Source organism: Equus quagga, chromosome 15 (assembly GCF_021613505.1).
Source record: "Equus quagga isolate Etosha38 chromosome 15, UCLA_HA_Equagga_1.0, whole genome shotgun sequence".
NCBI classification, from domain to species: Eukaryota; Metazoa; Chordata; class Mammalia; order Perissodactyla; family Equidae; genus Equus; species Equus quagga.
Genome location: NC_060281.1, coordinates 11,117,233 through 11,139,401, shown reverse-complemented (window position 1 = coordinate 11,139,401; position 22,169 = coordinate 11,117,233). Strand labels below are relative to the sequence as shown.

Sequence of the window (22,169 nt, the reverse complement as noted above, 5' to 3'; positions counted from 1 at the left end):
ATATCAAGTCAATGTGATGACTTTACAATATGGGGACTATAAACAGAAGACGCCCACAGTTCATGTATGGACTTTTGTATGACCTTTTGGATCAAACCCATAAATTCCCATCCTGCTTCAAAATATTATAACAGGAAGCCATTCAAGAAAATTAATAGAAAGATCTGACTGTCCTCTGAAAAAAAACCCAGCCCAAAGAAATAGTCTAGGAAAGTCAAAATAGTTAAGGTTGAATGATATGAAGTAGAAATAAAATTATGATACAAACAGTACAAATAGTAATGAGAATAGGTACAAATCAGAAAATCTTAAATTCAAACATGATTTGAGTTACAGACAATATAAAAAGCTCCCAAATTGAATGATTATTTGAGCAGATTGGCTTTCCTATTTAGAGTTCAGAAGTTTATTCAAGATTTTCATTCTGAATCAACTTTTTAAAAACCTAAAACTAAAAAAACAAGTTGGCTTGTTGAAAATAAGCCTTAGAACTCTTCTAGATTTTTTTTCCTTCTTTCAAAGGGTCTTTTAGAAAGTACTCATGTCTTCACAACCAAGTATTTTCTAATTGTATATTATTACTTTGGCCTGCAATCAGTTTCCCCTTCTCCATCACAAGCAAGGAAATGGAAGAAGTAATATCTGAAACTGAAGTAAATCCGTGGGTTCGTTCTAGGAATCTGACCAAAGGCGATATGAAAAGCACCTTTCAGCAGCACATCACAGCAAATGTTGCCTTTGGGTGCTCAAAGGGCAGCCCCACAGTCACCTGAATGCTCTGTTGTGGACTGACCTTTTCCAGGACACCCTGATGAAGGAATGTAATCCATCCACAGTCCAACTTGAAGACAGAGTCAATGAAATTCAAGGGTTCATTTTCTTTTGGAAGGAGGAAAAGCCACATGCCTAATGTTCTACAATTTCAGCAAAGCATTTATTTGACAAAGTCCAGTGGACTGGGTGTAGATCTCCTCCAACTTTAGAATGCCATCGATTCTACTCTAGTACAAGTAGTTGTAGTAGCAGTAGTGATCACCAACGAGTACTTTTCTCATGTAGGCTTAAAGGCCCATACCCTTACCTTATTAAATCTCAAATGCAATTCACTATTATGATCTCCGCTTACAGACGAGGAAACCGTTCCAATGAAGTGAAATAGTTTGCTTGAGGATATGCAGCTGTTAAGGCAAAGCTGGTAAACCAGCGTGACTCCAAAGCCCTTACACTTAAACCTCACTGAGATAAAGAAGCAAGTAATCCCTTCTCACTCCAAGCAAAGAAAACATCTACAAAACATTAACCATAAAGCCTATTTAATTCATGACCTTCACTTCTTCCCCACTAAATAAGACTTCAACGCCTGCATCAAGGTTATTTGTAGACGAGCCTACACAATTTCCACGTTGAACTCTCTTTTCCTTTGCTTTTGATGATTATAGGAGTAAAATCAGGTGAAAATTCCCATCCTTAGCAGCTTTGAAGGGGAACCTAGACTCTGCTGGACAGGAGCACTTCTACTCGATGCCCGACTACAGGGCAGAGGGATGGCTCTGGCCTCAAGGCTTAGTGGTTGGTTATCTATGAGAACTAAATAGCAGACATACCTGCTCTTCCAGTAAATTCTGCCTCTGTGAATCAAAGGAACTCTGCCAGGGGAGAGGAAAGGAGGCAAAGAACAAAGACCATAATCCCAATTTACCTCATTCTAACATTATTTCTGCCTGCAACATTAACTGTGGAGAATACCAGATGATTCTACTCAGAATTCAAAAAACTTTAACACACAGTCATGGATCAATTCAGGAAGAATGACATAGTATTGAAAATAAAGAGACCTAAAGACTCAAGAACTCTATTGCTTTTCATATTTGCTCTACATATTTGCATATTCTCTAGTGCTTTCTATACTGGTTTTTTGATTGGCAATTGTAGTCTACTGTTCATATTGCAATCTGAAAGTGCTACTTCCCCCTGGGTTTTTGTTTTTAATTTTAGTTTGCTCTAAAATAGTTTTAATATGGAATATGAAATTACTGAACCATATAAAAGACCTAATAGTGAATTTTTTTTTAATCTTAGGTATTGGCATATCCCAAGGTCTATACTATTCTAGGGTGAGAGACCTTAGCAGTGAATATGATTTGAACTTATTCATGTTTAGAGGGTGTCTCACATTGAGAACCAGGCAGATCCATTGACTCTGACCCTAAAAGTGGCTCCAAAGTAAATTGGTTGAAGAAATTGGATCCCAAAGATTACAGGTCGGGAATTTTTAAAGTATGTCCATATTCAAGCAGAGAAAGAAGCCCAACTGAAAGAACTGTGAACTGACTGACCTGACAACCATGGACTGAGTAAAATTTCTTTTTAAAAGGCGCTATCTTGAAGATTATGACTCAAACTTTGGCGGAACTAAGGTGATTGGCAGTGGAAGGAATCATAACATGTGAAATTACTTAAAAGTTTATTGACTTTAAAAAAAAAGAATTTTTTTCCGCATACCATGCCTGTTTTTGCCAATTTACTTCACTAACTTGTGAAGTAACTAACTCTCACACTAAATTATGATTATCTCTTGAATTGTGTAACAAATTAAGTAGGGCAAAGGTTAACATATATCTCAGTAACTTACACTGAAATCGAAGTGATTCTAGAACTCTTGGTGGCCTAACACCCAATATTCATTTATGTATTTATGCCAAATATCTTCAGTTTGTGCCTCAAGATCCATTCTCCACATTCCTCTACTCTGTTCTCTGCACTAAGAGGCTGACTTTCATGAGCTGTGCAAACACGCTCCATGGCCCTCTGGCTTTCAGTGAGTATCAGCCAATGGGAAACATGGCAGAAAAGTATTCTCTAGGTATTTATTCCTTGGTCTCCCTCCCTGCTGAGTATCTACCGGTGGGCTGTATGGCATCTCTAACAAAAGCCACAATTCCTGTCAGGTACCTTCCCCATGCAGCTCTCCTCTGAGTTTTCTGGTAACTGTTTCTGCCCCCTGCCCAGGAATAATGAAGGCTCCCCTGCTGTTCCAGGCGCTGCATTATGCCCTGTTTTGACAAAAAGCCCTGCCGACAACATTATAAACATTATTAATATTAAACTCTCCTCCAATGATCCGGTTTGCACATGCTGTCTCTTTCCTTCTGGGACCCTGATACACCACTAGGGATAAGCAGGGCATGGCTCCTGCCATCTCCTGCCATCACAACATATCATCAAAGATGCAGTGCTAGCTTCATGAGCACGTGGCCTATGTAGTTGCACAGGGCACTACACGCAAGAGGACCCCCTGGTCTAATAATCTGCTGCCATTATCTTGGAATTCTTGATAATTTTTAAACAATGCGCCTCGTATTTTCATTTTGCATTGGGCTCCAAAAATTATGTAGCTGCTCCTGTACATATGGTACAGATGGTGGATACGAATGCAAATCTAATAACAACAAGGGCCATTTATTGAGGTCTCACTACGTTCCCAATACTGTTCTTAAAGTTGGATGCATATGAACTCATTTCACCCTCTCAACACCCAGTGAGGAAGGTGCTGCCATTATCGGCACTTGTTAGATAAGGACCCAGAGGCACAGAGAGATTTTAAGTAACTTGCCCGAGGTCACACTGCTAGAACGTGTAGAATACAGGATTCCAGTCCAGGCATTCTGGCTTCTTCTATGCTACTCTGCTTCTGTGGTGGAAGCACAGAAAGGAAAGCAATTAGGTTTAATTTATAATTAAACCTTAAAGTCATTTGAGCAGTAATATGCCATGGACTTAAGGTTCCGAAAATGTACCATCAAAGCTATCTAGGAAGGCTAATGATAAGGTTACAACAGGGACAGAAAATCTGTGCACGACAAAAAATATTGAATTTCTCATATCATGACAGCCTAAAAAATAGCTGAAGGGGTTTGTAAACGTTAATAAATCTTTTGATTTTGACATGTCTCATAGTCCTGAATAAAATCTAAATGAGATTTACATCTGGTAATCCTGACTTTTAAAAACTATTTTCTTTCTTGCTAACAACACCGGGAAGGCTATTAGACAACAAGAACAATAAAAGCTGTTATTTACTTCCAGAAGGAAATTAAGTAAACACAATTTCTAAAGGATAATTTAAGATACATTTATTTCTAAAATACAGAGTTGTCTTCTAATGCAAGCACAGACGCTCCATTGTTTATGAAAAGAAAAATGAAAGGACACATCATTATGAAGACAGGGATCTTCATCATCTTAGAAATTACAAAATAACACACACTCTAGTTTAATTTCGATACCAAATGATTTAACATTATACAAGGTCTTGGTCCCTAAGCTGTACGTAACATTGACGTCACTCATGTAGAGGATACGTGCTCCAAGCAGAGGATACCGACTCCGAGTAGAGGAAGGATACGCACTCTGTTCTCGTATGGAGGTTTGTTGTTGTCTTCTTTTCTCTCAAAACTACTAAAGACCCTTACTAATCTACAAATTATTGTTTTATTTTCATTGGAAACATTATACGCTTTAGTAGATTTTGTTTCTCTCTTTTTAGATTATAATTTTACCACAACCGTTTAGACAAGACTCATGCAAATCAGGGGTTACTACTTGGTTATGTGGACTCCTGTAAACATCTCCGAAAAAGGCAGGTGAATACTCCCACTATTATTTTCATCTTACTGTGGTAACGTTAAGATCCATAACTGGATCTTAAACATCCCAATCTGACATCAAAATCACAACAAATCCCTTTTCCCCAAATAAATGAGACGGTTGTCAGAGCTGACTGGTGTGCTTTAAAGGATATCTTAGCCAAGGGTATTATTTTAAGAGATGAGCGAATGGGGAGACCCCACAGCCGAGCCAATAAAATGTGAACTTAAGGTGCAAAGAAGCACTCATAAATATTACTTAGAACAAGGGATTCATTGTTCCCCTCCAACCCTTTCAGAGGCTCCTCTGATCTCAGCCCCTCTCTGTGCGTCAGGGAAGCCTCTTCCCCTAACCTGTGGTTTTTTCAAGCTGCGCTACTCCATTATTTATGACTGTCCATGTGAGTAGCCGTCTGTATGCTCCTTGTACACACACACACAGAGAGCCCCCTCCCTTCTACCCGCTTCGGTATTTCAGTGTGGAAGGATGAAAGGGTTTTCCCCTGGAGCTGATGTGGTTGGGGATGTTGAATTAGCTGCTGTGTCAGTATGAGGTGGACTCAGGATTTCCCAACGTGTCCTCCACCTGCACAACCCCAAGACCAGCCTCTAATGACTCATTTCATTCATTTTCTTTCTTCCATGGGCTTTTAAAAAAATATTTTATTTCTTTCTCTGTCTCATCCTCATCGTTGTCTGCCTCCAGCTGTTACTCTTGATCTCTTTATCCGCTCTCATCATCTCTTTTCAACTTAAAAAGGAAATAGTTTCTTCGCAGACATGACAAGAGTATTAAATAAAAATAATATAAGCAAAAGCATTTTGTAAACTAATAAAGAATTTTATTTTGATTACCATTTGTTGTTTTTCACTTTCCCTTAAATTTTCCCTTTTAAATTTTGATTATGTTATAAAAGAGTAAAGGCAAAAACAATTGAATTCTGTCAATGGCATCCTCAGGGAGAGGTGAGGAGGCAATGAAGAATGGGTTGGTGGAGAAACAATTACAGGGGATGGCAAGAGCCAGAGCAGTGCTGATGCCCTGGGGAGCTTTTCTCCTGATGGGTGGAGGCTGCAATTGGCACATCATAACCTTTTCCTTCTCAACTAGAGAGAAAACAGGAGACTGTTCCTAAATAATCAAGCTGTAACTAATTGATTTTCAGCTAATCTAAGCCTCCAGCTATGAAGAAACTAGGACCAAAGACAGACCCCAGGAAGGGTGGGGGCAGTAAGGAGAGAGGTGCCAAGAGAGCCTGAGGCTAGAAAGACCATAGAACTGAAGAGGAAAGGCCACAGAGTGTGAGGAGAGCCGGGGTGAAGAGAGAGGGAGGCGATATTAAAAAAAATGGAAGAATGAAAGGGAAGGAACTGGGGAAGGGGGGTGAGGCCGACCCAAGCCCTTCCAGAGTATGTTATCACACCTTCTTATTTCCAGCTGTTACTTCTTATTAAACTTTTAAACTGGCTACTTGTGAGCGACTATTAACACGTGCAAAAAACCTTTTAATTAAACTATGATTATAACGCTCTCTGGAGCCATGCACATCATCTAACAATAAAATAGCTTTAAAGGAGAAGAAGAATCTGTCAGGGCACATTTATGAATGCCAAGGTTTGTTGAAGAGAGAAGAAGGTTTCCATCCTCAGCAACTTCTTTTCTATTCGAAAGTTAAAAGTTTTAAAGAATGATTGTTTTAAACAATAGTAGCATTTGTTATTCCAGACAGAATCCATAAATGTGTACTATAAAGGTTTGAGATCATCTTCCCTCCCATCCCATCCCCCCTCCCTAAAAGAAAATCTTGCATGTGTTTATGGGTGTGTTTATGTTACACACGTGTTAATAACGCTGTTGGAGAGACTCCATAGATAGGCATCTTTAGGTAGGTCTGTATATAAAGTCCTCTTCACTGGGCACTTGAGTCAGCCAAAAACAACAATAAATATCAATGATGTCTTTCAAATCTGTCAACTGAGGACATAAGCATTTTTTTCTTCCAGTACCAGGAGAGTTTAATGATTTGAGGAAGTAAAAGGATAAGGGTTTAATTTAAAATTTTGAAAGCATTTTTTTTAACATGCTAAATATGTTGTTATAACATACTGGAAAAATAAGCATCACATTTATATAGTTTTATGCTTGAGAATTAATACATATTCTTGAAGTATCCCTAAGAAGTATTTGACTCCAAGCCAACTGATCAGTGAGTTAAAAACCATTAATAAACCTAGAGTTCTTCTTTACCAGAGAAATACATGTAAACAAAGAATAATAAAAAGTAAATTTCCTGCGTTTACTGTTTTTTGTAATCTCCTCTAAAACATCTACAATCTTATGCCATTTTAGTTATACCACCACCAAGTAATCAAATAAAAAGCAGTTTCTAAATAAAAGTTCTTAGGAATGCTTGCATGTTTATCTTTATGTAAACAGGAGATATACTTAAATATTGCAAGCAAATTGCCTAATCATTCCTTTCATTTGCATAGATATTTGATATATAAACTAACCCTTAACATTTTTGAAAAAGAGACAGTTAAAAGGAAAATTACCAGAAAGATACTTCTGTCACTAACAAAATAATGTGGTATTGACTAAGCAAAAATTCCACGGATATTCAACAGTTTTGAGGACAAACTGAGAAGTCAACCTGTAAAAGCTACACTTTTAAGAGATCGACAAAAGTTGGCCAAAGAATAATTAATAATTAATATTTGTTTCTTCAAAATGAACAAATCACTAAAATAAAGGTAAAAATAATGTGTTTGGTTTCATATTTAGTTCTTTACATTGGCCTTAAGGCAATTTATTCACTGTTGTGTCTTTTAACAAATTCTAATCTATTTTTCGCTTATGGACACAAAACTAATCTCATCTGAAATTTAAAAAGTATTTTGTTAAATATGATTCAGAGTTTGAATTAAGTTTAATTGTTCTTGATGAGCAAAACTTATGTTGGAAAAAAATGTCTTTCTGATGACCAGATAATAGTGGAGAATCTATTCTTTGACTTGAAAATGACACATGCAAGCATTAATAAAAAAAGATGCTACTAGATCCTTTTTATATAATTCAACCTATTATGGGAAATGTCAACAGATTCTTTTCACGTATTTAAATATCCGGGTGACTTCCTCAATACAAATCCCTTGCCTATTGCTAATTTGATCATTTGCCATTAGTCCCCACTATATACATCGCTTTCAAAATACTAAAATATCAAATCAAATCCTCTTGAGTCTTAGAAGTACATGAAACAAGTTTCAGATAATATTTGCCGGTGAATGTTACACAAAGAAACTCTGAAATTCTTAGTGCAGTTAATGATATTATATTTTTACCTTTTCTACATATGCTTTGACCTATTTTATTATGGAAGAAGTGCAGGAGTTAAAGCTTTTTACTAAGCAGTGATTGGTTGCAAGTTTTGGATATATTAGAAGGCCTGGTGGAAGGATAATAAAATAAAACTGTGGTTCAATTTTCCTCAGAGACTACTAGGAAAAACTCACTTAGCATCAGAATCAATTTGTCAGTAGTTTCATGTGAGACATTTAGTGTGGAATTATTAAATAAAGAAAAACAATATGGTTTCTTATTGAGAATAAATCACTACTCAGCTGTTCAAGCCTGATAAAAATAGACAAATAGAAATTTTCTGAAGCTTATCTCCAATGTTGTTTCTCTACAGAAAATGAATAACTGCATTTCATGGGATAGTTAATAAACTGCCTTGTTACTACAATCCAAACAATATCACCAAAATTTCATTGATTAAAACTACATGTATCCTTTAATGACAGAAATGGTTCTGGAAGTCACTGAATAAAACTGTTCATTATTGGTTTTGATATCCTTATTCTATGTAGATTTATAAAAGGTAATGGCACACAGATTCAAAAATCATACTTAATTCCTTTCTAAAAAACCAATACACTTGTGAATGATCAAAATATTCAATTATAGTAAAATATATTATTAGGACAGCTTCATGACTGAGGTATTGTTTTTTAAAGTACTTAACATGACACATTCTTCCCTATCAGATTTTAGATGATCTGAACTGATTTTTTCAGTGATTTACTTTGTCAATATGTAAATCATGCTGGAGTGTAATTTTTCTATTAAAAAATTAAAACTAATTTAAATTATTGAATAATACTTTAGAAATTGCTGTAAAGTAAAACATACCATGAGCCATATTTGCATGCCACTTATACTAGGAAAAAGCAATCAAACTAATTTAGAATTAAGCTATATTTCAATGGCTTGAAAGTTCCAAATGAAACCTGTTAAGTATATGTAGGAAAAAAGGCCTCCAGGACACCTGATTAGGGGAACCAATGATGGCTTACTAAAACTCATAATGAGAGCTTTGTCTCTACTAACCTGAAGCATATGATTTATTAGGCACCTTATCGTTCACTCACGCTAGAATTGCCGAGAGCAAATGAGCAGAGCATATTAAGCAACATGTATTATAAAAGTATCGATGTGTTATTAGGATTTGTGGCTATCTGACTTTTCAAGGAATATTTTCTTTGAGACATTATATGAGGAAGTTTTTAATTGTGTATAATAAAACATGTCAATTTTAAGTAAGAGCAGATTTGCATTTTCAAAGCAAAGTTTGAAAAGTTCTTACATTAAAATGTTCTCAATTCTTTCAAGTTGATTAAATTTGTTGATAAAATTTTGTCTTCCAAAATAAGTATATTCTATGTTATTTTTTTGAAGGTCTCAAGGAAGATAGTAAATTTTCACCTTCAGTGTCTACTAAAACATTTTAAGAAAATTAGAGCCCTTGTAAAATCATTTTAAATAGCAACTCTTTAATATTATTATGAGATGATGCATCGGGCAGTAATTTACCAGTTGATATTGTCAGTATTTAAAAACTACCACGTCAGTACTGCACTGAGTAAAACATAATTTTCAAAATCATTCTCTAATAATGCTGCTAATTAAAGAGTTTTCAATTAATTTTTTATCTCAAATGGATAGGAAACTTTTGTATAGATAAAGACCATCAGAGCATGTTTTACATTTCCCTTGCTTCTGAAAAAAAATCAAATAGGCATGATATATTTTAATCATTACAGTCAAGAAATGTTAGCTTGAAACTCCTTTTCTAAAATATTTTTCTCAGGATTTCCGAATCTCCCCCTGAAAATCTTTGAAAGTAGTCATTTACAATATTATTGGATCTTAGTTAATTTCACATCAATATTTTCACAGTAGTTGCCTCCCCTAAATGAGAGTTTTTAAGTGGCATATAAATATATACTTACATGTTTTTTAAATTACTAACAAAAAAGTGGTTCAGAATGTCATTTTTACTTTTCCATCTGCAAATGTTTCTTTTTCATTTTTATTATTATAATTGTTTTTTGCCCATAGCACAGCTATCTTCATAAATTTTCCTTTTCTTAGACTATCACCTGTTTATTCATACATTTAAGCAAGGTTGAAATTTTAACAAGATCTGAAAAGCCCCTAATCCACCCAAACCGTAAGTGCTTTAATTTTAGCTTGTCCTTTAAAAAGAAAAAAATTAAGTATATATATGTATATATATGACTTTGTTGCCTACGGCAAAATCTTAGATTGCATCCATGAAAGAAAGGAAACAGAAGCTGGAGAGGAGAGTTATAGAAAATGACTTTATATAAACATGACCACCTACCAGGCAGCTACTTTCCCATTAGGAAAACTTCCACTTTGTAATAACATAGATTAACAAATAAACGAACAACATACCTAAATTGACAAAGCTCATGACCATGTCAGCATCATTCAGAAAGTTGGTATCATGTAGGCTGGCTAGAGGAGGACTCTGGGTGGTCAGGGGAGCCGTTCGAGATAACTGTATGCCACGAGGATACCCATTGGGAGAGGCTGGGTATCCCTTTCTTCCTCCTCTGGTTTCTCCTGCCAGGGACGCCCTCACTGAGTATTCCGTCTCGTCAGGATTTTCTTCATTGGCCATAGCATTGTATAGGTCCAGCATAAAGAGAGGTGCAGAGGAAGCTTGTTTTCCAGGTGAAAATGGTCTGGGTCTGTGAGGCAAACCCAAGATAGAGAGAATTTCCCTCTGTATTTCCCGTCTTTCATGGTTCCGTAGTCTTCTATAAATAAAACTGGAGTGAACATGATTGTCTCCCAAACCTCCTTTTGCATAACCCACTAGAACCCAGCAGCTCCAGAGGAAACCCACAATACCCCTAAGTAAAAATACAGTCAGATGCATTTTTGTCCAAAAGCAAAATGTTGATATTTTTAGTCCTTCTTGTCCTCTTAAAAAAAAAAAAAAAAAAAAAAAATCTAAGTTCCTAGGAGGTACACTTTCCCAGTAGCTGAAAAAAACAAATTTACCTATTCTTCATGACAGTGACATTTCTGAACACAACATCCTCACTGATTTTCCTGCCCTATTTTAAATATTTTGGAATATGTCAAGAGCAGTTATTTCTAAGAAAGCTGAAACTCGGATTTCCAATTATCCACAGTTGTTAAGAGTTTTTGCTGCATTGATGTAGCAGGAGACGGCTAATATTATTTGACCAGATGACCTAGGCATTCCTATATGAATTTATGATAATCAGGCCTTTGGTATTTGAATTAACGAAAGTTGATCTTCTGATAAACTGTAGTTCCCAGTTATCTTCACTTGCTCTTGAGTTCTTCTCAACCCTTGAGCGCTTTCCAAGACAAATCCTGATTTCTGAATCACAGATCTACGCTGATCTGCACCTTGGTGTTGGAATATATATTTGTCCGGCAGCTTGGTGATAACTTTAACATCTTTTGTGTCGTCTTAGTGTAAAATAAGACTCAAGGTTCTACTATTCAAGTAAATGTGTTTCCCTGAATTTACTTGCAAACCTTCCTGTAAATCCATTCAATCCCTTTCTCCTCCTTACTGTTAATTCCACCTCCAGCAGGCACAAATATACCAGCCCTCTTCAAGGGAGATCTAAAGAGTAATGTAAGCACAACCCTGCTGGGGAAGAAGAGGCTTCTCATTGTAATTCGAAACTGGTAAAGCAAAAAGAACTTAACCCTTTTGCTACCAGAAAAGCCTCCATTTTCGCGATTTTATAGGCACGCATCTAACAAAGCACAATGATGCATGGGGTATATAAATTCTAGGGGGGAAAAAAGCCAGTTTTTAAGCAGCAGACTGAAAATTTTGCCACCAATTTTGTATAGCACTCTTTTAGATCTTTCTTTTAATAGTACATATTTAATACACTTCTATATTGAGCCTCAGGTTGTAGCTAAATTAACAAGATATGTCTCAGTCGATATTTGAGGTTATTTCTAGTTTTTACAAGTTATTAAAGTTTACTGCTTAAAAAAATAAAAGAAGTAGTTGTAAATGGAGGTTAATTTGTTGTTTCTTAATATCAGCCAGATCTTTTTAGAATAAAATACTGTAGAGAATTAATCACCAGTAAATAGATTCTAGTTCCCAAAGCAATAATTATAATAATTCAGTAATGGTGATTAGATAGCCCAGCTTTAAGAGTTTTTAAATATCAAAATTTTGAGCAGAAAAGCATATTCCTATTTGTCTTAAGTCAGTACAGTTGAAACACAAATCCTCTAAGATACACTATGATTCTTTTAAGTCGTTTCAGTTGAAATGTAAGCAGACCTACAAATTAGATATTTCCCATAAGTTGTATTCACTACTTTGCTTTGTTTTAACCTATGCAAATAAATATAAGTCAAGCATTCTTCATGACTACATGCAGACTGAAATTTGCATTTTTAAAATTTGATGAGTAGAATGGGGAAAGAGCACACCTTTCTAAAATACCATACTTAATCCAAGGAAATGAGCAAAGTACGTGTTTATCCTTAATGTTTAATGCCTTTAAAATTTGGAAGTCTACAATGTTTTTGTGCAGCTATAATTTTCCTTACAAGCTCTCACTTAACCCTAGGGCTCACAGTACTTTCATTGTCTAGGATAGCATTCTGATACCAGTGTAGATTTATCGAGCAAATTCTAGATTTATTATGAAATTTTAATCTTTTTCCTTTACTCTACCTGGAGGTGCCTGGTTTCTTGTTTAATTTCTCTTCAGATGTTTTCCTCTGAGTATCTAAAGCAAAGCCATATTTCTCACAAGTCTCGAGTTTATTGGTGAAGGCAAGATACTGAAAGAGCTTGCAGAATCTTACTGTGCGCACCATTTTTCGGATGCAAACTGACTGCACTAAAACCTGATGGCGTCGTTTAATATTTCCCCTATTGAAAATTCTTTGTTAACAGCCATGTGGGATGGGACGATAGCAAACTCAAACGCTGACATACGCGAAACAACTGCATACAACTGATGTCACATGAATAGCAGGAGAGCAGGTTGGAAGTAAGTAAAGGAATATCATTTCAATAAGAAATAGTTTAAGCCACTAAAATTCTCGAAATTGTTTATTTCTTATCCAAACCAAACTAAGGATTTTTTGGTCATTGGTACAGATTCAAATCAAGTACCCTGAGACAAAAAAGTTTCTCCTCTGCATTTATAAAACATACCCCACATCAAGTATACTACAGTTTTCCTGCACATTTTAAAATAAATGATCAAGGTTGTGAATTTGCTTCATGTCTCTGGAGCACAGCATAGGGTTACAAGTAAAAACTGGCCACACCAGAGGAGGAAACCATTCTTATTATCTTCCACACATGAGGATTTTTTTCCTAAGATACAAGTGAAAAATAAAAATGAGTCTGTCACAAGTCTCACAAACTCATTTTCCCAAGGCGTGATTTATAATATCAGTCAGTGTAATTGTAATTTAATTGCTTAACCAGGCATATAGCCTACTTCTATATTGGAAATCAGTTACTAATATTCTTGGTCAGAATTTTTAGTATCTACCCTCCCCCCACCTTCCCTTCCAACACAGACTGGATTTGGCACACATTCATTTTTCAAAAGGATCAACATGTGCAATGAGAGGAAAAGAAAATAAAGAAGAAAAAAACCTACCAGGAATAAAGGGGAAATGCTAACCAACAAAGGAAAAGTCAGATTGATTTTCAATTAAAAGTAAATGTAGTTTATCACATCATTTGGATCCCCAGGTAGATTACTATCTAAGTACGTGAAAGCAGTTTGAAAGACACGGTATTTTGCAACTGCAAGGTATAAACATTCCAAATTTCAGAGCATGTATTTAAAAGTTGTATAAGTCATTGAACACACTGAATAAATATATGCTAAGAAAGGAGTTGGGATAGGAGAAACATCGAGGGCATCACAAGAATTCTTCCTAAAGATAAGAACGTTTCAAGAAGAGGAATCTTCATAAACACCCACCTCTCACAATGTAGCATTAGCTAACTTAAATGACATTCTCGTGAGGAACAGAGACAACTGAATCCATGTAAAAAGCATTTCTCCACTGCCATTCTTTCTGTTCATTTTTCTCTTTCCCTCACCAAAATCTGACACATTTAGTCCATGAATAGGTAAACTATGTCGAATAGATTGACTCCATTTTTTCCCAGCCTTTCAAAAGAAACTAGCTGAAAAGAATGTCAAAGCATTTGTAAATCTGGTTTTGTTCTGGAAGGGTCTTTCTATTTCACTTCTGGTTCTGTTGTTATTGTTGTTGTTAGGTTGTTTTCTCCTTGAAAGAAAAATTCCTAATTGAAAGATATAACCGCAGTGAAAGACAGATACCCAATATGAGTGGTATCTACATTTGTAAATGATCTCTCAAGTTTAGAAAACAACCCAAACTCATTTGAATAGGATCATAAAATTCTTAAGCAGGACCTATCTTAGATTGTGTTGGTGGGAGTAAGGGGAAAGAGTGGGAAGGAGACCACTTAGGAGGTTGAAGAGGCTGGCAGCAGTGGGAGAATTCAAGGAAGACATCACCTTCTAGAATCTTTTTGGTGAATACGTGCACAAGTGCAGAACTTTAATATTAAATTGCCTTCAGTTCACTCTTTTTTGAGCCAAAAATATAGCATATATATAAACAGAGAATGTAGTGTGTGTGCTAGTGGTCCAGCGGCAGGCAGGGCGGCACTACACCACCACTGTCTGACCTACATTTGCCTGCAGTAACCTGAAAGGGACTGTTATTGAGGGCAGTCTATACTTACTGTCTATCGAATTGATATTTGTTAAGAAAACCTTGGGAATAAGTAATAAAATACAGTCACCGGAATCTTTTGAAATGTTTGGTGTTATTTTTAGTGGATGGTGACATTTATTGAATATTTTTCTGCGAACAGAGGATTTTTCAATATGCTTTGTATTATTACATGTCCCTAAGATTGTTTCATATTATTCCATGAGACTAGGTATTCTAACAGTTACTTAAGAGAGAATAAACTGACATTTAATCATTAAAAATCAAACACTGTTAATGACATACAAGTCTAGAGATTGTGTCTGAAAAACAGACTGCAATTAATTGACTCCAGAATGTTTAGTCGGTCAAATTATTAGGCTAAATGTTTTATTCATCACCCAAATTGCCAGAAGAGTTTGAATAGGTAGGTTGACCATTAAGCAATTATGTAGTTAACCATGAAAGAATATCTTCATTTGTAGAGCACTTTATAATTTTAAAAACTTATTCAAAAGAACCCGGGATTTGGAATTATTTATTCATTCAACAAATATTTATTGAATATCTACTGTGTGACTACTATGTGCTATATGCTTTAGGTACAAAAAAAAATTCAAACAAGGCTCTTATACTCAGAGTTTATAATCATATGATATTTCAATTGATTCAATGACAAAATTATCACTTCAATGTGGTTATTAATTGAGATATTTCTACTTTTTTTCTTGAGTGATTAGCTAGAATGCAAGCTGCATAAGAGTAGGGACTGAATTTATGTTATTCATCAGTATCAAAAAATACCTATTAGCAGCTCAATTAATATTTGTCAAACAACCAATTTTTAGCAAAGCTGAACAATATTTCAAAGTTTTTTTTTAAGGCCAGTATTCACTGGAAGCATAGCTATAAGGATTCATTATGCACACAGTTGACGAATTGCTGTGTCTCTTAATAGGTTGGCTCAGCTAACCTACTAAATGTTCCTTTCCTAAAGAAATTTGCTTATTACATGCCTCATCCCACAGTTATGAAACAAAGGACAAACTTCTGTCAATACTAGAAATCGTAATGACTCAGAAGGTAAAGCATCATGTCATGAATCACATTAGCACTTGCAAAATCCCATGGTCTATCATTACAGAGAGAGCTGATGAGGTGACTGCCTGTTGAGTTAAAGTGACCCTTGGCCCAAAAGAGCAACTTCTGTGCCTGTCAATTAATATCTCATTTCTTTGAGTTGTAATGGCTTATTTGTTTTGTTTTGGTTTGGTTTTTTGGTGCTGTTTTTATGACCCATATTACAATGCAAGAAGCTCTGAAAGTGACCACTCTTTGTTTGACAAACGTTAGCAATTAACACGACACCTGCTAAGGCTCAAGCAGGTATATGCAGAGGGAGACACACAGTAGACACTGGGATGAGGTGATGTCTGAAAATGCCTGGAGTGTGGGAAAAGCCACTTGTTACGGCAAACTCCAGTTTGTACTGTACTCTCCAGAGTACCAACGTAAGTCTTTAAACCTACACTGTCCATCCTTTACACTTTTCAGATGGAAGACTCTATAAGTATCTTACCAACAGATGGACCAATTCAAAATCTGTAGAAGTGTCACAGTTCAGTGAAAGGCACAACTGTCGATTTATCCCAATAATTCCTGTAAACAGCAGGTTAGTCAAAATAAAATCTATAAATGTCATGATGTGTTCAAAGTGAGAAAATTTGAAGGAAATTTAAAAATTATTTTACCCAATGCAAAGTTGCCTTGATAGCACACTTACAGTTGACTGCAATGCTTCAATTAAATGGCCCTACTTTTCCATAGCATCTTTTTTTTTTTCAGCCAACAGACAATATTTCATAGAATCCTCATCAAAAGCCTTTAGGGCCTAATGAATTAGCCCCAACTATGTCACAAAAATTGTCCTTCAGCACCAGAAAAAACTTGTGATATGCCTCTAACACAATGGTTCTCAAACAAGTTGCACATTACAATCACAAACTTTTAAGAAATACTAATGGCTGGGCCACATGGAAGACCAATTAAATCGTTAACTCTTGACGAGGGGCCCAGGCACTAGTATTTTTTTAATACTGATTAATATGTAGCCAAAGTTGAGGACCCCTAACAGTCTTGGCAACATCTCAATCACTACACACATAATAAGAGTATGTTTCAGTATCGTAATAGGGTCTCCAAATTAGAACAAGACCTTTGATTTTTCCTTGATTGCTGCTAAGATTCCATGATGTAATAAGTTGTTATTTAAACAAAAACACAATGCTTGCATCCAGCAAACCCTTTGCGCCTATTTATAAACTAAATATAGCTTACTCAGCACCTACTATAGTAATAAATAAGACAGACAGTGCCTGCTTTTCCCAAATTTAAAGGTCAGCTGTTTCTAGAATAATTTCCTCAGATATTTGCATTTGAATGCTGAGCTTAAAATGCAATTTCTTAAACACACAAAAAAAGTGCTATTGTATCACAGAATGAATAAGAATATATTCCTCAAAACGGCATCTATTTAGCACACTGTCCTTTTTATAGTTCTTTCTTGGATTATAATATAATGTGAATCACAAGGCCTGCTCCATTGCCTTTTTAAAAAATTCAACTGAATTCACATAACAGGTGCCCTTCGTGCCTATACTAGATATTTTCAGTTCTCAAATTTGCCTACTTTCCTGGTTTTTAGAGGGGTCTGTGTGTGTGTGTGTGTGTGTGTGTGCGTGCACACATGCCTGTGCATGCACGCATGCGTTGCTCAGATGTACGTGCATAGTTCAGAAGTTACCTCTCTCATGGGATCTCCATCCATCTTCATTTCCCAGTTACTATCTATATTTAAAAGCGATTGATTTTCTCATCTTAAACCTTGCAGTCTCTTGATATATTTTGTTCCTCCATTTTACAATAAACTCTTTATCTCGGTGTCTCCATTTTTAAAAGCCTTATCCCTCCTCCTTTCCTTATCTAGAACTCTCTTTCAAGTGTGTGACTGTTTTCTTTATCTCTCACCTTTCAGCACCCCTCTCCTCCTTCAGGGTAATCCTACCCTCTCCCTTCTAATCTCCAGTTCTTTCTTCTTCCCTCTGGAACAGTTGTATTTTCTGTCACTGCGTGTTCATTAGCAAGGCGGTGATAACATCAAATTGCAGGATAATGAGATTCTTCCCCTCTGATAAATTCATTTTACATTTAAGCTCCTTCTGTAGAAACGGATGAAAATATTGTAGGCTATCAACCCAACTCACCCAACTCCAGATCAGCATTTTCAGATGCAGATATAAATCCTTTTGAAACATTCACAACTTTTAAATATTTGTGGCCAAAGTGTTAAAAGTAATATGAACAATAACAGTAATTCTGAATTTTAATGAGATATACAGCCTTATAGTGAAAACACAAGAAAATAACCTAAATAGAGACTGAAATTATATCCTGACGCCAGTCCACACTTAGCATAATGGATAATTATCTTTCAGTTCAAACCATTTTCTAACTCTCAATATTTTTATATTCTGACATGAGACATACGTCTCTTAAGAGGCTCTAATGCAATATGCAGTCTCACTCAATACTGTCTTCTAAAACGTCTTTTAAGACTTTTTCTAGAAAATTCTCTATATACAATACTTATCAATTGTACGTTATCTTCCAACCATTTTTAAGTAAAGAAAGTTAAGCCAAATCATCTACAATTTCTAAGGTAATTCAGGAATTCCTCATATGTAGATATAATACTCATTTACATGTATTTTCAAACATGCTTCTTAAGTCAGTGAGAAAGATCCATTAGACAAAGACCAATCTGATAATGTCCCTTAAACAGAGTAGTACAAATGCGACATTCACGACTGGTCAAGCTTTTCCAGCACTCTCTAGGTGGCAAAAGTTATTTCCATGGAACTCTGGAGTAGTTCTATTGCTCTAAGCTTTTTCTGTTCCAAATCTACAGATGTTAATGGGTACTTGGTTCTATAATTATAAGCCCAAGAATATGCTGGCATGATTCCTCTACCAAATTAGAGGATTGAATCATCTGTATGCAGTGGAATCAGAATCACTTAGAAGGATGAAATTAATAACTACAGGCATCAGCTTAAAACTCACTGTCCTATATGTATATACTATTTTCTTTGCATGTCTCCAAATGCCATTTGGATGCTTGAAACTTCTAGTCGTCACTCATTACACCTTATCACTAAACGTGAGCTCAGAGACTGTCAGCCAGGAAACTAGATTTATATCTTGGTTTTGTCACTTACTGTCTGAATGACCTTGGAGTTGTCACTTTGGAATCATACAACTTAGAGAGTAACAGGAAGGAGTCACTTTTCTGAAGCTGTTTCTTCATCTGTGAACAGGGGAAAAACAATACCTCACGATGGGGTTGTTGAACTCATTAAAATGGAAGAATATGTGAGAAAACGCTTCATAAAAACCAATGTGTTTCGTAACTTATTATCATGGGCACAGGGCCCAGTGGAACTTAGATTCTCGCAAGTTTTTCCGTTGGTTGCTGCACACTGATAAACTGAGAATCGATGTTTGTATTTCTGTTTAATCACTTGATGGGGAGAAAAACACTTAAGAATTACTATGAAAAGATCATTCCCCCAAAAAAGATTGTTATGTCTACAGATAGACAAATTTAGACAAAGCCAGGGATTTTATGCTGTTATCTTTATGCATAATCTCCTAACATCTTGAAGAACAGAAAGCATCTCTCTCCTTGGTGATGTTGCCTCCTTGGTTTATCAGTTCATCTCAAATCTGTTCCTACAGTATCCAGTGCAGAGGCAAAAATACAGGTTTGATTAACTAACTGTTTCTCCACTGCACAAGGGAGAAAATTTAAATGCACATCTACCCTGAGTTTTCCATGAGTATTAACGGAAGCTTGGTGAGTGAAGAGATGAAGAGTTAGCTTGCTTAGCTTTGACTCAAGTAAACAACATAGGACCAAGGGGTGGGAAAAAGAATCATCTAAAGCATACATGCAAGCCTGCAAGGATGTGGGCTCCCATGAGAGAGACGTCTACTCTGCACAATTAGAGAATTGGCTTTTGTATCAGAGCGATTTCAAGGAGAAGTCCTGGTACTGCCTATTTCTTTACATGTGAGAAATGTCACTTAACACCTTCCCCTCAGTTGCTTTATCTTAAAAAAATAAGATTAATAATATGCTTGATTAAGGATTAATATAAGAGATTAATCATTAATAATTTATGATCCTTAAACAGCACAGTATGTGAATATTCTTTCATAAGTGTAAAGCAATCCTTATAGCAGGATTTGGCACATTTATTATTCAGAATACTGTCATTGAGATGTATACTGGACAATTTTCATACCTTTACAGAGAGATTGCCCAAAGCATTTAGCATGGTAGTGCACATTTAGAACAAATAGGGTATTTTAAGGGTGGTGGTGATGAAGCGGAGTTATAGTATGCAGCATTTTCCAAACAAATTTTACCACTGTGTCATTTATTTAAGCAGCTGATCACGACTTTGCAAAACACATCCCAGGACTGATCCCCAGGCAGCCCGTTGGGGGAAGATTAATCTGTGCCTTGCTGTAATGGGAGAGGCAAAGGAAAACAGGGAGTAAGAGCCTGTGTTCAGGAGTCAGACTGAATTTGAATCCTGGCTCCACTATTTTGTGGCTGGGGAAGAACAAGCTGCCTCAATTTCCTGATCTGCAAAATGGAGGTAAAAACAGTTCCTACCAGATAGACTTTGATAAGCATTAAATGAGTTAATGAATGTAAAAAGACTCAGCACAGGGCCTGGCACATAATAAGTCATACATGTCAGGTACCATTATCTTGCACTACTTAGTGACAAATTCCCAGGAGACAAGACTTTCCTTTTAGGGATCATTATATCCCCATGCCTAGCACAGTGTTTGGCGTATAGATGCCCAATAGAATGAATGTTCATTCATTTGTTTAAAAACATATTTGCTAAGTATCTACCTATAACTTAACAACAGCAACTATTAAGCAAACGTTAATAGATATTTACACATCTTATTACTTTCTAATGTAGTATTAAAGTCTAAGAAATGTAGGTCATGATTTTGACTGGTCCACATAAACTGTCATCGCGTTGATAACACAGCTCTACAAAATGCATCCTGCGGTTTAACACATAAAAGGTCAAAATGCTTACCTCCTAAAGGACATTTTCTTATGCCAACGTGACCTATGACACTAGCCAAGTGCACCAGATGAACCATAACAAATATGAACTAGAAATATGTGCTTTTAACAGCAGTTTGTATTGAACTGAAAAGGTACAGTTTCACTTTTTCAAAGTATAGAAATACCTTTACTACATAGAAGTAAATAATCATAACGTGAGTCTAAGGTATAAAAATCAGTTCATGACTTTTACTCTCTCTTCCTCTCACTGACCAACTGGAGACAATTTTACTGTCATTCGCCTGCTTTCAATTGCTAAGCGAAGGAGTAGAAGAAAGACGAAATTACTAGTAGTCAAACCTGTTCTGTCCTAGAAGCTTTTCGTCGGCTAGGTGGTAAAGGGGCTGGAAGGGAAGGAGTAAAGTCATTTCAAAAGATTTTGTCATGAACACAGATAACTGAAAAATAAATTTTTATTCATTTTGATAAAATCAGTTATGAAAACTAATTTTGATTCCCCAACTAAAAATACCTATCACTCAAATCCATAAAGGCTTTCTTTAAAAGTTATTTGAAAATTGAAAGTGCTATGGAGCGTTCATTAATTGTATTTAGTATTGTTTGCCAAATATAGCCAGTTATAACTTTTATACATAGTAAGTGAACAGAGACAAAATCCCCAAGTCCAAAAATGTAACCACGATAAATAAGAGAGTTTACTTTTTCCCACATTTCTGAGAATAGAAATGAAAGTCTTTTGGTGTTCAGACCAAAATCAAAACAAAATCCCTAAACTTCTGTTTTAGAATTTTGATGCCAAGCTTTAGCTAAGGAAGGAACAATCCACAGGACTGTTGCAAAGCTCTAAAAAAATGAGGTTTTGTGCTAACGCTGACAGGCTCTGACCATCAGTGGCATTAGAAGGCGCCACCGTAATTGCAGTCTCCTTAAGACATAACTTATTTCAGGCTAAACAGGAGAGCCAATATTTTGTATTTTAATTAAGAAACCTGGACTTTGTTTATAATAATTGACTGTTAGGTCAGTTCTTGCCAGGATATACTTGTAAAAGAGGATTTTTGCCTCAAGTAAGCTTTCATTTAAGATTTTGGAACAGATTTAGGATTGGGGATTGAAATCTTTTTCAATTATTTATTTTAGCTGCTTTCGTTGTAATACTAATAGCTTTAGAATATATTTGCGTATATTTTCAACCTATTCATCAATGGCCATAAATTTTATTATTTGATTGTTGAAG

General features: G+C 35.8%; 1 protein-coding gene across 1 annotated transcript in view; it reads right to left on the bottom strand.

The window, feature by feature from the left end:
* Positions 1-11,587, bottom strand: part of BMP5 (bone morphogenetic protein 5) — a 117,444-nt gene extending 105,857 nt beyond the window's left edge. The window contains exon 1 of the mRNA XM_046638705.1: positions 10,411-11,587. Coding sequence (XP_046494661.1) covers positions 10,411-10,900 — 490 coding nt within the window. The 5' untranslated portion in view covers positions 10,901-11,587. The remainder of the gene's footprint in view (positions 1-10,410) is intronic.
* Between the last annotated feature and the right edge of the window lie 10,582 nt (positions 11,588-22,169).